Source organism: Anabrus simplex, chromosome 2, assembly GCF_040414725.1.
Source record: "Anabrus simplex isolate iqAnaSimp1 chromosome 2, ASM4041472v1, whole genome shotgun sequence".
NCBI lineage: Eukaryota > Metazoa > Arthropoda > Insecta > Orthoptera > Tettigoniidae > Anabrus > Anabrus simplex.
In genome coordinates, this window is record NC_090266.1 from 193,743,597 (window position 1) to 193,758,317 (window position 14,721).

Here is a 14,721-nt window from a genome sequence, read left to right on the forward strand (position 1 = left end):
ACCGAGCAGTTGTTATGTCGAGAGCTCAGAATAAATCGGGGTCCAACTCCCTTTCTCTTCTTTGAACCTGCCATACACATTAATACATTGATTCAAACGTTTTAATGGTGTCCTGAGGAATAACGAACGAAGCATCTTTCATCCGTACCTAAAGTTATCATCATTTGCTGGGAGACAGTTGTAATGCTACATTGGTATTTTGACCTTATCTCAAACATTGTTAAGTGGGTGACAAATCTGGCAATTTACCGGTCCATGACAAAAGTTAAATCTTATAAGTCACCAAGAAGGCTAGTATGACCACTCCTTTGTGAGACTTGGAACTGTTTTTCGGTAATTGTTCTGCAAGTGTTGAACCATTACTGGTCTTAGAATGCCAGTGGTATGATGTGTATTCCGAAAAGTTGTACGAATACATATTACACATGATTTTCTGTCATATAAAATTGCACCTCAGACCAGAATGCCGTGTGTTACAGTAGAACAGTCCTCAGGACGCCATCCCATGGTCGTCGTCGGACAAGGATGTGCCTATATATCGTTCGCTAAGTAGACGCATGATAATTGTAAAACGATACATTTTATTCCATTCTTTCTCACAACTACGCCATTCGATGGATCTTGCATCGACTCGTAGTCTTATTTATGTTTGTCAACAGTAGTATTCCGGCTCCATGGCTAAATGGTTAGCGTGCTGGCCTTTGGTCACAGGGGTCCCCGGTTCGATTCCATCATTGGTTATTTTTTTCTGGCACGGGGGGCTGGGTGTATGTGTCTTCTTCATTATCATTTCATCCTCATCACGACGCGCAGGTCGCCTACGGGAGTCAAATCAAAAGACCTGCACCTGGCGATCCGAACGTGTCCTCGGACACTCCCGGCACTGAAAGCCATACACCATTTCATTTCATTGTCAACAACAGTTTCTGGAGAGGGCCGCGAACTGTGAAACATTTCTGAGATAAATTGAGGTAAATGCTTGATAACGTGCTACAGGTCTAACGCACTGTGCATCCTCACTGAGATTTTCACAAGATGATGATTCCCACTAGTATTTCCAAGTGTTGAAGATCTAGAAAATTATTTCGATGTGGTGCAACCTTCTTGAAATAAATTTCTGTATTTCGCATGCACAGAATAAAACCGCACCGACTGTGCAATTTTCCTGAATGAAACATTAGACTCATATTCCAATATGCGATTTCTTAAATATTTAATTTGATTTTTAGTCTTCTTTATAATTCGACATGGCAGCCTTAATTGATGCTAACGAACACTGACAGTTTGATCCAAAAATGACGTATTAAACAGTTTATCACCTGCATTACAACACGTGATGCTGTACAATTTGAATTGTTTAGAAGATCTAAGCTTCGAGTAAAGGAATCACATAGCAATCAATAAACCTATCCTTTGACACAGAGTCAAACCAGGACCCTTTCTATGATTTGGAATTATTATTAAGACCAACATAATACTGTACACACATACATTAAAAGGATTTTCCAAGCCTTATTCATATATTCCAATAATAAAAACCTTAACTGCCAATATGTTACAGAAAATTGTTCATTAAGTTAGGAAAAAATTTCACAGGTGTTGATACTCACGTAAGTAACACAAGACAGTCCCACGAGGTAGCAAAACACAGCAGTCGCGATACAGAAAGCGAACTTGTGATTTCGCAGGAATGGAAATTCATCCGCAAGACTGGTAATTACATTCTCCAGCAGAGCAAACTGTGACAAATCAAAACTTAAGGTTAGAAAGTATGTTTACGAGAAAAAGTGTAATCTGAAAACGAAATTATAACATATATACAACACATGATCATTTATTATATTCCGTATAGACGTCTTTATTATTATTATTATTATTATTATTATTATTATTATTATTATTATTATTATTATTATTACCTTCATCTTACAGCTGGATCGGAATTATAGAGCAAAAAGCCGGCGTTGTCGAATAGTTTCATTCAGTGACTTGGCATATCGTATTAACCCTCAAACACAGTCGTGCGGTCTTTCCGACCGCAGCAAACCTTTAAAAGTGGATTTCAACAGATTCTCCTACTTCATGAATGTGAATGCACATGTACCTTACGGCGGAAAGCCGCTTACCCAGTGGAATTATTGGCGTTAAGCTATTTCGTGACCGGGCGAGTTGGCCGTGCGGTCAGGGCCACGCGGCTGTGAGCTTGCATCCGCGAAATAGTGGGTTTGAATCGTACTATCGGCAGCCCTGAAGATGGTTTTCCGTCGTTTCCCATTTTGACACCAGGCAGATGGTGGGGCTGTACCCTAATTAAGGCCGCGGCAGCTTCCATCCAACTCCTAGGCCTTTCCTATCCCGTCGTCGCCATAAGACCTATCTGTGTCGGTGCGACGTAAAGCCACTAACAAAAAAAGGTTATTTTGTGCAATTATAGATATATTAGGGATAGTATATCGCTAGCGGTCACGTAGACCGGACTTCTGTGTTAGCGGGATTATTTTTGTCCGTTCTCACAATGGATGCTAGTCAAGGTCCTTCACAAAAGGTCATTGTTATTGATGGAAACTTTGACGACACATTGATTGGGTGGATGGCTATTGAGGATAGTAAATTTGACTCTGGAGATGAAAAAGATTACGTCGTTGAGCGTTCATTCATTGCCTGTTGAAGGTACTATTTTTAACATTTCTGTGTTTTTTTTTTTTAATGTAGCTCGTTCAGTTTTTATTTTATTAAGTAATTCAAATGCATATTATCACAATAATTTTGTTTCAAAATAAACATTAACGATTTTTGAATTATTGAATTTGGATAGTTACGTTTATATCAAGTAGCGAATATCTAAGAATAACTGAAATATTACATAAAAGTGGTCCGCCTACTCAATGCATATATAATTTATTACATCTAGTACATGTTCCTTCTCCTAATGGACATCATCAGTTAGAATAAATTACAATAATATATCAGAATACAAAAATTGCATTGTTAGATTGGAAAGAAAAATTAAAAACACTTTTATATTCAAGTACATTCAAAATAAATAATTAGCAAACTTTGTTAAAGTTGCAAGTCATATAGTCAATTCAAATTGGTTGAATTGTTCATTAAACTCTTGATGATAATGTTCATGGGAATTAACAGTTGTATTCATAAAATCGTAAGATGATCGTTGTTGTGAATAAAAAACGTTGATTTAAAATATTTGTTATTAAAAGATCCTTAATATATTTGATAGGCATTCCTTAATTTCTATACAAGATTAAACGCTTCAGGATTTCAAGTCAACACGGGGCCGAAGCAGTAAAGTTATTTGTAAAAAAAGAAAGCAAAGCAAAGTCATCTCCGTACAGGCAATGAAGGCCCTTGGAGTGGTGGAAGGTAAAGGCTTCCACTATTCGTAACTTCGGCACTTGATGGGGTAGAGTGGTTAGCTTTACACCCGGCCGCCTTTGCCCCCAGGAATTAACCTGGTACTCATTTTTGGTGTAGGCTGAGTGAACCTCAGGGCCATATGCACCTCCGAATGTGGAAATCTCATTTCTTAAGTTTTACGACTTCCTGACGTGGATTCGAACCCACGTCCTTCCGGGCGAACCGAGTATGCCTTTACCGCCACGGTCAGGCATTCCCTAAAGTTATTTGTAGAACTGAATAATGTTCCGTTTCCTTGTTATTGGTCCCACTTCTGCTGAGGCAAGTGTCTATCTGTAATAAATTATATATGTATTGAATATGCGGACCACGTATATATAATATTTAAGTTATTCTTAAATATTCGCTACCGGTACTTGATTTTATAGTCAATACAGAGTTTTTATCTGAAATGGAGCTGTTAAAGTTTGTTACATGTAGATACGTCTATATGTATTCTCATTTATTTCCAACCAGTAGAGCCTAGTTGCTACGGCATTTTATAAAAGAAAACATTCCATATACTGAATGTCTGCTTCTTATATGATGGAATAAAGCGTAAAAGAAAATCGTTATAGTTCTTTAACACCCATTGTTCTACTCTTGTGCCTGCAACAATACTAAATACAACATCGGTGTCTGAGGTCACACGTCTGTGTTAACGGCTCACAATACGCATGGTTGAGGGTTAACGAAGCAATAACCCCTGTGCTAGCATTCTGCGGGTGGTAGCACGGCCAGTTGCAGTGGTTTCTGAGTTAGTGTGTGTTAAACGACGCGACGGTGCGTATAGCAATGGATTCTCCTACTGTGGTATTTGTCCGGCCAAAGTCTATCACAACACACAAAGGTATTTTGTTTTACTTTTTAAACCTTTCGTTGCGTGTGTTAGAGGGATATGGTGAGCCTCTTAGAGGACGAAACCCCCTCCCAGGACACGAGATGTATCGTGATTTGCGGTGCTGAGAAGGGCGAAAGAGAAGAGATCGGCCGTGGCCTTATAAATAGCAACTATCCCGGCATTTGCTTGGAAGTGAAATTGGAAAGCACGGAGACCTATTCTCAGGACAGTGGAAGGAGGGGTTTTAACCCACTCCCTTTCCGAAAACAGAGTCACACCTTAGCAGTGTGTGCGGTGTGAGGTATTTCGCCAGTGCGGAGCGATTGTGCAGATGTTAGCTGCAATGTTGATCCAAGTTCTGAACGTGGTCATCGTGTGTAACACTGGACAGAGTTTTCTGCCGTTTAACTTCTACGAACATTTTGCGCTAAAGAAGAAACTGCAAGGTCACAGATTTATTTTGTGTGTGGATGTGCAGGAGACTGTCATGCAAAATCTCACCCAGGTACTAAAGGGCGTTTATGAGCGTAGAATTGCAAGACCTCGTCACGCAATGGGACATGTGTCCAAATTGCTTTCTAAAGTATACAGGATGGCCAGAAACAAAGTGAACCGGGTATATGAAATTTAGATGGTTGGTCATACTGACAAATGATTTGAAAAAATCGATATCTCGCCCCGTTGTCATTTTGATGATGATGATGCTTGTTGTTTAAAGGGGCCTAACATCGAGGTCATCGGCCCCCGTTGTCATTTTACCAGCTGCTGAAGTTAGCCAATAAGTTTGCTCCGCGGGAAAATTCACATGGGCTTTGCGGGGGGGGGGGCGGGAGGGGGAATTGCTAAATCTGCACGTGGCTTAAGACTGCCTCTCAAGCAACAATCGAAGAAAAACATTTCTCCATGGGAGGGATATGAACACCGACCTTCGAGCTGACATGATCGCGCCATAACAAGTGCGCTACTTTGACACCGACTGAAGCCCACGGTGTGTTTGGGTTTGATGGTGATTTCTCGGCATCGGTAGCTGCTAGGCGATCGGATTTTACTGAATTGTTCGTTAAACGACCATGTGGCACTCGTAAAATGGACTTGGAATCATACCGCAATGCAAGCCACAGATAGGTCTTATCGTGGGCGATGGGATAGGAAGAGGCTAAGAGTGGGAAGGAAGTGGCCGTGGCCTTAATTAAGGTACAACCCCAGAATTTGCCTGGTGTGGAAATGAGAAACCACGGAAAACCATCTTCAGGGCTACCGATAGTGGGGTTCGAATTCACTATCTCCCGAATGCAAGCTGATAGCTGCATGGCCCAACTGCACAGCAACTTGCTCGGTAAAATGTAATTTATAATGAATAGATAACTGGTGGTTCAAGATGCATACGGTGGTGTATATGACAAGAATATTACCAGGTCCCATACACATGTGATAGAATGATTGAAGCAGAGTCTAAATATGAACCATTGAGTGTCTATTGTTAATACCAAGTAAGTAAGTAAGTAAGTAAGTAAGTAAGTAAGTAACTAAGTAAGTAAGTAAGTAAGTAAGTAAGTAAGTAAGTAAGTCTCAGAGAAGTCCGCAGAGGTGTTTGGATTGTTCTTACGAGGGAAGTATCGAAAATTATTGTGTCGAGACCAACCTCTCATTATTAGGGTACATTCATAATGGTGCAAGAATACCACATTATAAATGAGGTAGTCTTTTCCAATACAACATCGCAACATTGAAGTTGGAATCCCTTATGTCACACAAGCAATGTAGAGGCTCTTCAGCAGGATGTCCAGCCGCGCGGTGAGGAATACACTGCAACCTGCTGAACCAGTGATGCGGAGTCTTTCGCAGCTTGTTTTAAATATTACTGCTTATGAGGGATTAAAGTAAACCAAGAATGACTGGAAGTGATGGAAGGTTTGAAATACAAGTCTTTTTGACACCATGCATCACGAATAAGCACTTCATTGCCACACCGTTCCCCACACGTTTTTTATTTCGTTCCCGTGCAGTATTTTATGGGCACTGAAAATTCGGCAGGTCGCAATATCTTGACGGAACTCATAAGATCTGTCAATCTGTGGTAAAATGATTTCCATTGTCGGAAGAATAAATTGTCCAAGAGTTGGATTTTTCCAGTTGTGCGGGGAGGAATCTGAAATACCTCAATGGATGTTTCTGGTGGAATATCCTGAAGAAACGCTGCATCAGTGTATGTGATCCAAGAGCCAACAATCAGAGCACAACTGTCTCCTGAATACGGAAAGGAGACTTCTTCAAGGGGATTGGTACAGTAAACAACCTTCAAAATTTGGGCAATTTAAATAATTTTTATATCTGCTGCTACTGTATGTACAACAACGAAACTTTCTAAATGAAGCATACTACATTTTTACTATGCAAGCCCATATCTCAGAATTGATTTTGGCATTGTCAAACTCGCCAATTTATTATTCAAAATGGCGGCTCTTTGTGTGTCTGTGCTCACCTTTTCCTCCATAGCTGGGCCATTTATCAATATATTAGTATTCTGCTTTTTTAAATGTACTGATTGAAGTTACAGCTACAAAACTGACCACTTCCTCAACTATATTTGCAAAATTAGTATTTTTAATTTTGTGTTACTTAAATATTGCATATTTTGGTCATTTTTTTGCATGTAGATATCTTTTTCCAAACAATTATCAACCCTAGGCACATGAGTTTGATCAGTTTTGTAGACACTGTCACTAAGATCATGAGAGAAAAGTGGCATTGTAATACACCGTATCATTTAGGAGTTACAAGGGAAAGTGTTTTGAAAAAAATACTTTTGAAAAAATGAGCTACAAAGTTATATGACCCCTGTAAAGACACAGCAGCCTTCCAGTGGCTTCAAAAATGCTGCTGGGGCATGGGATGTTCCCTCTAAACCAGTTTTGTCAGCTTCATGTTCCGGTCTCAATCTTCTTCTGCTTTTTCTGGCCTCTTTTGTGGCTCCTCGTACCCCTTATTTCAGCAGACTTTATACGCATCACGTCCTCTTCTAGCTTTGTACGTTCACAAAAGACACCAGGATTCATGCCCATTTTTATAATAATAATAATAATAATAATAATAATAATAATAATAATAATAATAATAATAATAATAATAATAATAATGTTATAGGCTTTATGTCCCACTAACTACTTTTACGGTTTTCCGAGACGCCGAGGTGCCGGAATTTAGTCCCGCAGGAGTTGTTTTACGTGAAAGTAAATCTACCGACACGAGGCTGACGTATTTGAGCACCTTCAAATACCACCGGACTGAGCCAGGATCGAACCTGCCAATTTGGGTTCAGAAAGCCAGCGCCTCAACCGTCTAAGCCACTCAGCCTGGCTGCCCATTTTATGCTGCACAGCCAACCTGCTCTTCACTCCATCGTTAAATATCATAACTGCATCATTTGTGGCAATCTTCACAATTGTCTTTCCACAGATTCCAGTTTTTGGTCACACTATCCAAATCCTAGCATTGAGAGACTTATTAGCATTCCCTGCATAACATCCTAAACATTTCTTCAACAGTTCAATAGCAACTAAATCCTTGAAAACAGGCTTAACCATATCCATAACAGCTGAAGGTAATGTGTTTTTGTGTTTATATTCTTGAACTGTGCCTGCAGTGACAGCTCGCTGGTACGGGTACCAGGAATTATCTCCTTTTGGGCAGAAGTAATGAAGGGGTTTTCATCAGATGAGGTTTTATGGTACCAGCTGGCCCAGATAGCAGTTCTCATATCATTTACTGATGTTGAATTACTTCTTATGGCATTTCCACAGTAGGTCATCAGAGTATTTATTGCACAATCTGTCAATCTGTTTTTTCCAGACAGTAATTTGCCATCTGAAAGTTTTCCCTTGAATTCTTTCTTCAGATTTCTCATTCGTGTGCCCATACGTTTCTGAACATGACCAACACATTCAGCTTTGGTGACTGATACACTAGGACCATACAGTTGCATATCTGACACAGCTTTAAATGAGATCCTCTCCTGAGGCAAGTTCGTCCACAGTTGTTGGAGCTGTCCCCCCAGATCCCGCAGATTGGTACAGGGACGGAGTCCCCTTCCAATGTCATCCCACACTCAATGATGGAGAGGTCCGGGGATCTTGCTGGCCAGAGGAGGAACTCAACATTCTCTAGGCAGTCCACAGACACACGTGCTTTGTGTGGACGTGCATTAACTTGTAGGAACACTGTCCCAGGGTGTTGTGCCATAAGGGGTAGGACGTGCGGACGCAGAATATTTGTGACGTATCGCTGTGCCGTCAAAGTCTGCCGAAGCACTATTAGTGTTCACCTGAACGCATATTTAATGGCTCCCCACACCATAATGCCAGGGATTATGCCTGTGTGTCTTTCCACAATATGGGCAGGATCTGCCCTTTGCCCTCGACGCCGCCAAACCCGCACACTGAATAAGATGCGACGCCAGTCGTCCTCTGTCCATGCCTCCCGGACAGGGCACCACTCTGTTGTCAATAGCAACCGACGCATGGGGCGGTAGGACCCCAATCCGGTGGATGCGAAACGTCGAGACACTGTGCGGGAACTCACAGGATGTTGTAGAACAGAGGTGCTCAGCTAGGCTCCCTTTGAGGCTAGCCCAGAGCGGCCGGGCTGGCGTGACGTAAATGCTGACTGTTTACATAGCAAACATACCTCACAGTGAAGCGAGAGAGCGAACGCACTTTGCAGGAAGGGAACGGTGACGTTCGATTGTCATTACGAAGTTCTCTCCCACTACTCAACGAAATGCTTAATGGGGTACAGTAGTTGAGAAAGAAAACGCTATAATCCCAAGAAAAACGACCTTCTCAAGGTATTCCTGTTTGATTTAAATGCGCTCAATGTAAACAGTCAGTTTTATTGTTTTATATTTATACATTCAAAGAAAATGAACTCGTTATAATTTTTGTTCCATAATTTACAAAGGTACATGGTTTAAGCGAACAAGCTACGATTTGCAATTCCTTGGATTGGAATGACAGTATTCCCATTTCTTAAAAAGTAAAATTCCTATTATTCATTCGGTAACATGTAATATATTTATATAATTCAACAAGTTTACTGCTAGATTTTGCACAGTGTTGTTGTGTTGTTTGAATTTTCCTGTTCACTGAATTTGAAAATAGTATTTAAAACTTATCAGGCGTTCGATGATAATAGCTAGCCTCTAAATGCCGAGGGAATTTCATATCCAGTGGGGCTTAGATATTTACTATCCAAGATTAAAGCACAACAACAATGTAAATGTACCTATCCAACAGATGTACAGTATGTCTTCAAATAAATAACCTAACTGATGTTATTCACTGTAAGCACGATTGGATTATTAGTGAGTTCATCAGATAATTTGAACCCAAGAAACCACAAGCCACAGCTTATCCACTTTAGCTCTGTATTATATTGAAAATGCTTCTAAAGCACCTCTTAAAATTTAATAGTGAAAATTGTAATTCATTACATAAATTACAAAAATATTTGTGGTTGTAGGCCTAACTCTTTGTTGTATCCGGTCATGATACATAAACTGCAATGAACTTAAATACCTTATTTCTCACAAAGTGAAAATGACGTTGATGTTTGCCCTCTTTACTTCATTATTTTCTGCCTCCATTTCAAACTTGGGTATCGCCGCAGTGATCGAGAGTGACTGGGAGAACTTCACCAAACCTTCACGGCCTGTGACGTAGCCACAACGTCACTGGCTGAATAGCACTACGCTCATTGCCTGCCTCCCCGCTTACAGTACTGGGCACCCGCGGGACGAAATGCCCAGCGTGAGCACCTCTCTTGTAGAGTATATTGCACCCGACAGGGGCATGATCCAAGGACCTTTGGTCAATACTGATCCTTGAAATTATGGACGCAATGCTATTTAAATAAAAGGAGACCAAAATTAATTAACATCCGCATCATTAAGACAGATCAATTGAGTCTTTTAAAGTTATCTTACAGGATTTCTTTGTTTGAGACCTATTGCGCAATATTGTCCTTTGTGTAGCTGGAACTCGCGGCAGAAGCCAAGCCTACCTAAACTCAGGAGGGGTTATGAATGGGGATTCCCCATGACATCACTCGAGAGGAGACATCCCTTCCTCAAGACTCAGAGAATGAGGGGAAACCAACATTTTCGAAACGAAATATAGGAGCCATCTTGAATTCGGACTAGCCAACTTAATTATCTACGATCTAAAAATTAATGAAATTCGGATTCTGGAATCGTCTCCCGATTTAAAAGAGATAAATATCGGTGGGGCATTTATTTAGAGTCTCTAGTGTCCTATTACTCGCTAATCTTTCAAGCAAGAAAGAATACGGCCTCAGTTATGAGTGGAAAGTTACCAGAGGCCATCTGGATATCGTCACCGCTCACCCTTCAGATGGGAGTTCGCCAGAGCAGAGAGGGGGAAGTAGGACAAACATTAATTAATTAAAGGATATCTAACGAAGGATAATTGAATGGATATGTCTCAGTCACATCAAACAAATATTGGTCATCTGATGGTCGTACTATTACACCTCTAATGGGCCGTGGAAAGGTCATATGCAGATTAGGGGTGGGAGAAATGGTCTCTTTGTAAAAAGCACTTCCGAAGGCGAAGCGGGTCAGTCGGGACTCGTGGTTTAACGAGGGCGAAGCTATGTGAAGTTAGGCTCCCATCGATCCTTTGTTTGAGTGGATTTAAATTTAATTTACAAGTGAAATAGTGTACTGTGCGTAAATATTGCATAGATTGGATAGACGCGACGCCAGTGTCTAAACATTAAAGATCAGAGACGTGTCGCGAACACTCAATATAAGTTGTAATATTATTATTATTATTATTATTATTATTATTATTATTATTATTATTACTACGGCGCTACTGTGTCGAGTAGTAACAAAGGTACGCGGAATCCGATACTGAACCGCGGATTGCGGAGTAAGATCCGATATCGTGGCCGGACGTTCACACTGAACGCAACTAAACGGATCCTGAAATAAATAGTGACGTATTGTGTGCCTCAGGAGTACTGCCAGCGGTTTCGTCAACCTAGAACCATGGACTCCCATCCGGAAGGAAGAATGGTGCCACCAGTAACAGCTTTGGTGCCTATGGATCAGCACTAAACCAGTAATGGACTTCCCAAGCCGACAACGGGTCATCAAGTGATGGAGATGAGTATTAATCATATTTAATATGACATGATCAGATGGGGCGGGAAACAGTAATCATTACCTGACGCTATAATGTTAGAGATTGTAACTTCAGTTAATGTAGACGTGCTATCATGATGCACGTAGTTTCTATTTATTTTATTTTATTAGTAACAGTCTGAGCGATTAATTGTAAATAAAGGTATAATATGATAAATTTGCATGCAGTACTAGATTGACTTATTCATTTTATTTGGGGAAACTTGTAATTATTGATGCGTCAGGAGACCAAATTTTAGTAATTCAGAGTAATTCAAGTTAGGTTGTAGTTAGTCCAGCGTTGATAATGCATGGCTGGTAAGTAGTGTAATTAGATTACGTGAGTACCCAGAACTACGAGATATGACTATGGAACTGACACCACAGGCCTCCACTGAAATACTTAGATAGGGATCGTTACAATTTAAATTGGCAGGCTAATCACAATTTAATTGCAATTTGAGGAATATTTAATTCATTATTGTATTACCGTGTGACAATTTTATTAGATATCACAGATTTAGATAGGGATTAATTACATCGTCATTACGAGGAAGTTCGGTATGATCACACAGTATGATCTAATTACCAGGTAAGTCGTGTAGGAAGATAGGGTAATGATGAATCCAATAATAATAATAATAATAATAATAATAATAATAATAATAAATTGTAATTAAGGTAATCATACAAGTATTGGTATCATAGAAACCGGTGTCGCGTTGTGAAGTCATGATAGTGTAAAAGAATATGTGTGTTGAATTGAGGTGAAGTATTGAGAGCCGATGTAATTTGTTTAATGAGCAACAGAGCTCAGTTTATTGTGAACGAACCTCGGGATGAGGTTTTTTGTTAAGAAAGGGGCGTGTTATGCCGGTGTTGACCTAGGCCATTGACCACCCGTCGTGGAGGGATGGGGACGCTCGACCTAGTAAACAGATGTTTTTTGTGTGTGTCCGCTTATATAAGAGGGGAGACTTGAGTTAAAGAAAATAAGGCCTGTAGGAATCGCCTAATAATGGAAATATTCAACACGCCAGAATGAAGTATCCGCTATAAAATGACACGGCGATTGGTACCAATATTTGTTAGTTTACTGTCGTTATTCATTTGAGTATAATGTAGCTAGGGTTTCAGTGTCCTACTTCCATCCAAAGGGGTGTCAGTTCAGTTCCCTGCGTCGGCATTGGTACTCCAAAATGCCAAAATGAAGGATGGGTGTTTCACGTGTTTACTGTATATAATCTGTGCTTCTCTAAGTTGTTTATGTATCATGTTGTGATTATAATTAGTGTTGGCGATGGTTCTGACCATCGGGGTGGTGAATTGTATCCTAGTGAGGGTCGGTTCAAACCCGGGCGTTTGTTCCACAGTTTTGTGAGTTCTTTCTTGGTATTTCGTTGGGGAATAATTGTGTGTTTAGTATAGGGATTGCTCAGACTTGTTGCATGCATGCTAATCTTATTAGTCAATGATATCACATAGCCTCAGTATTTATGGTAAATGTTTTCCGTTCGTATCACGTCATGACGGATCGCTCTGCGATAAATAATACTCGGATCCATCACACACGACTAAAAGCCGATAACAAACCACAACAATTGATAATAATCCATGTAATTCATTTGTATATAAATGCCTCATTACCATCATCATCATCAAGGCCTAATAAACCGCTTGTATTAATCTAAACTTTAACCCGAATGTGTTCTCATTGTAATTAGGTATGACCCGTTTCTCCTACCTTGTGTGCCTTTAAGCTAACTCTAGATAAGCGCCTATTTCGTTTTATTCCAACCCGTTAACGCCCTGTAGATATCATGCCGGAGCCCTTCTGGTTAGGGGCGGGTGCAGTATGTTCGCGGATGGCGAGTGCTGAAGTTACGGATCTCTCAATGCTTGGCGCACCATAGGACGATCTTGCCTCGGGGTGGTGTTTCTTGGTCGACCCGAACCTGCACGCCGTGACTGGATACCCTCATGTTCCCATAGAGTCCAACATTGGGCCACTGTAACATCTGAATGCCCACATGCCTGGCAATTGCACGATACGACCAACCAGCCTCATAAATCCCCACAATGCAGCCTCTGTCAAATGCTGTCAATTGGTGTGATAGGCCGTCTAACACGTCTGCCTCGTACTGTACGTATTCCTCTGTACACGTCTTGCTTAACTGTCTGACTCACAGCAGTTTTTTTTTTTTTTTTTTTTTTGTTTTGTTCGTGAAGTTGATTTGGGCTCGTTATTTCACCCAGACACAATACTGTATTATATTTGTACTAGGTCTACACACGCACACAATTTCAATAAAGTAGTACACCAATGCAGTTGACAATGTTTTCTGAGTACGAAGTACTTGAAGATTGAGGGAAGTAGACCATGCAGCAGACTCACAATATGGGTTCAAAGCACTTCAAAGTAGTTCAGGAAAAGACGTATCACCTAGACAATTGAGGGTGAGGAAATACGTATACAAGACTAGGAGATATAGGAAAAGACTCACAGCAGTTGACTGGCAACAACTTATCAACAACAGAACGGTGCCATCACTAATGCACTCTGGTGGGCGTTCTACAGATTACAGATCCTTGTAAATCTAATCATATACTAACACATCAATGGTATGTATGTATACCGAAATGGGATGATATTGGACCACTCCTTCTGGGTGCTTTAATTTTTTGTCAGGCAGTGTATTTTAAACTAGCAGAAGTACCTGTTCTTCGTACGGGTTATCAGAAACTGGCTTTAGTTACTCATACCATCGGTGTGACTGACTTCATTAGATATTTATATCACTGGTTGTATTTACTTAAGTACGTAGAAATTATTTGTCGTGTTTAGAGTTATAGTGTATCTGCTTCTCCTTTTCTTCATGGGGACCTCTAAATATTAGTTCCTATCTAGCGTTGACCTCTAAGATCTTTTGCTACCATGTTTTTCCTTCATTCCCACCTAGATATACCTGCTCCCTTCACAAAGCTGCAGGTTTAGTGTAAATATACTTCCCCTAGATAGTACCACAAATATAAATATTACTGAATGTATTTGTTTGATCCGACATTTCGTAACTGTTACAAATGATCAAGGAAATATGCGATGCACAAAAAAAATCTACTATAATTATCGAGAATTATGATTCCCAGGGCTTGTCACTCATGTCGCACATCATATAGTGAATCTGAGTATAAATGTTGAGAAATGTTTTCAAGTCATGGGCGCACCATCTTGACAATTGTGTACAGTATATAGGTTGTTTTC

The 14,721-nt window shown here is 40.3% G+C and overlaps 1 protein-coding gene across 1 annotated transcript in view; it reads right to left on the reverse strand.

The window, feature by feature from the left end:
• LOC136863481 (sodium-dependent proline transporter-like) overlaps positions 1-14,721 on the reverse strand; it is a 206,613-nt gene that overhangs the window by 68,878 nt on the left and 123,014 nt on the right. Inside the window, exon 10 of the mRNA XM_068225959.1 lies at positions 1,611-1,739. Coding sequence (XP_068082060.1) covers positions 1,611-1,739 — 129 coding nt within the window. The remainder of the gene's footprint in view (positions 1-1,610; positions 1,740-14,721) is intronic.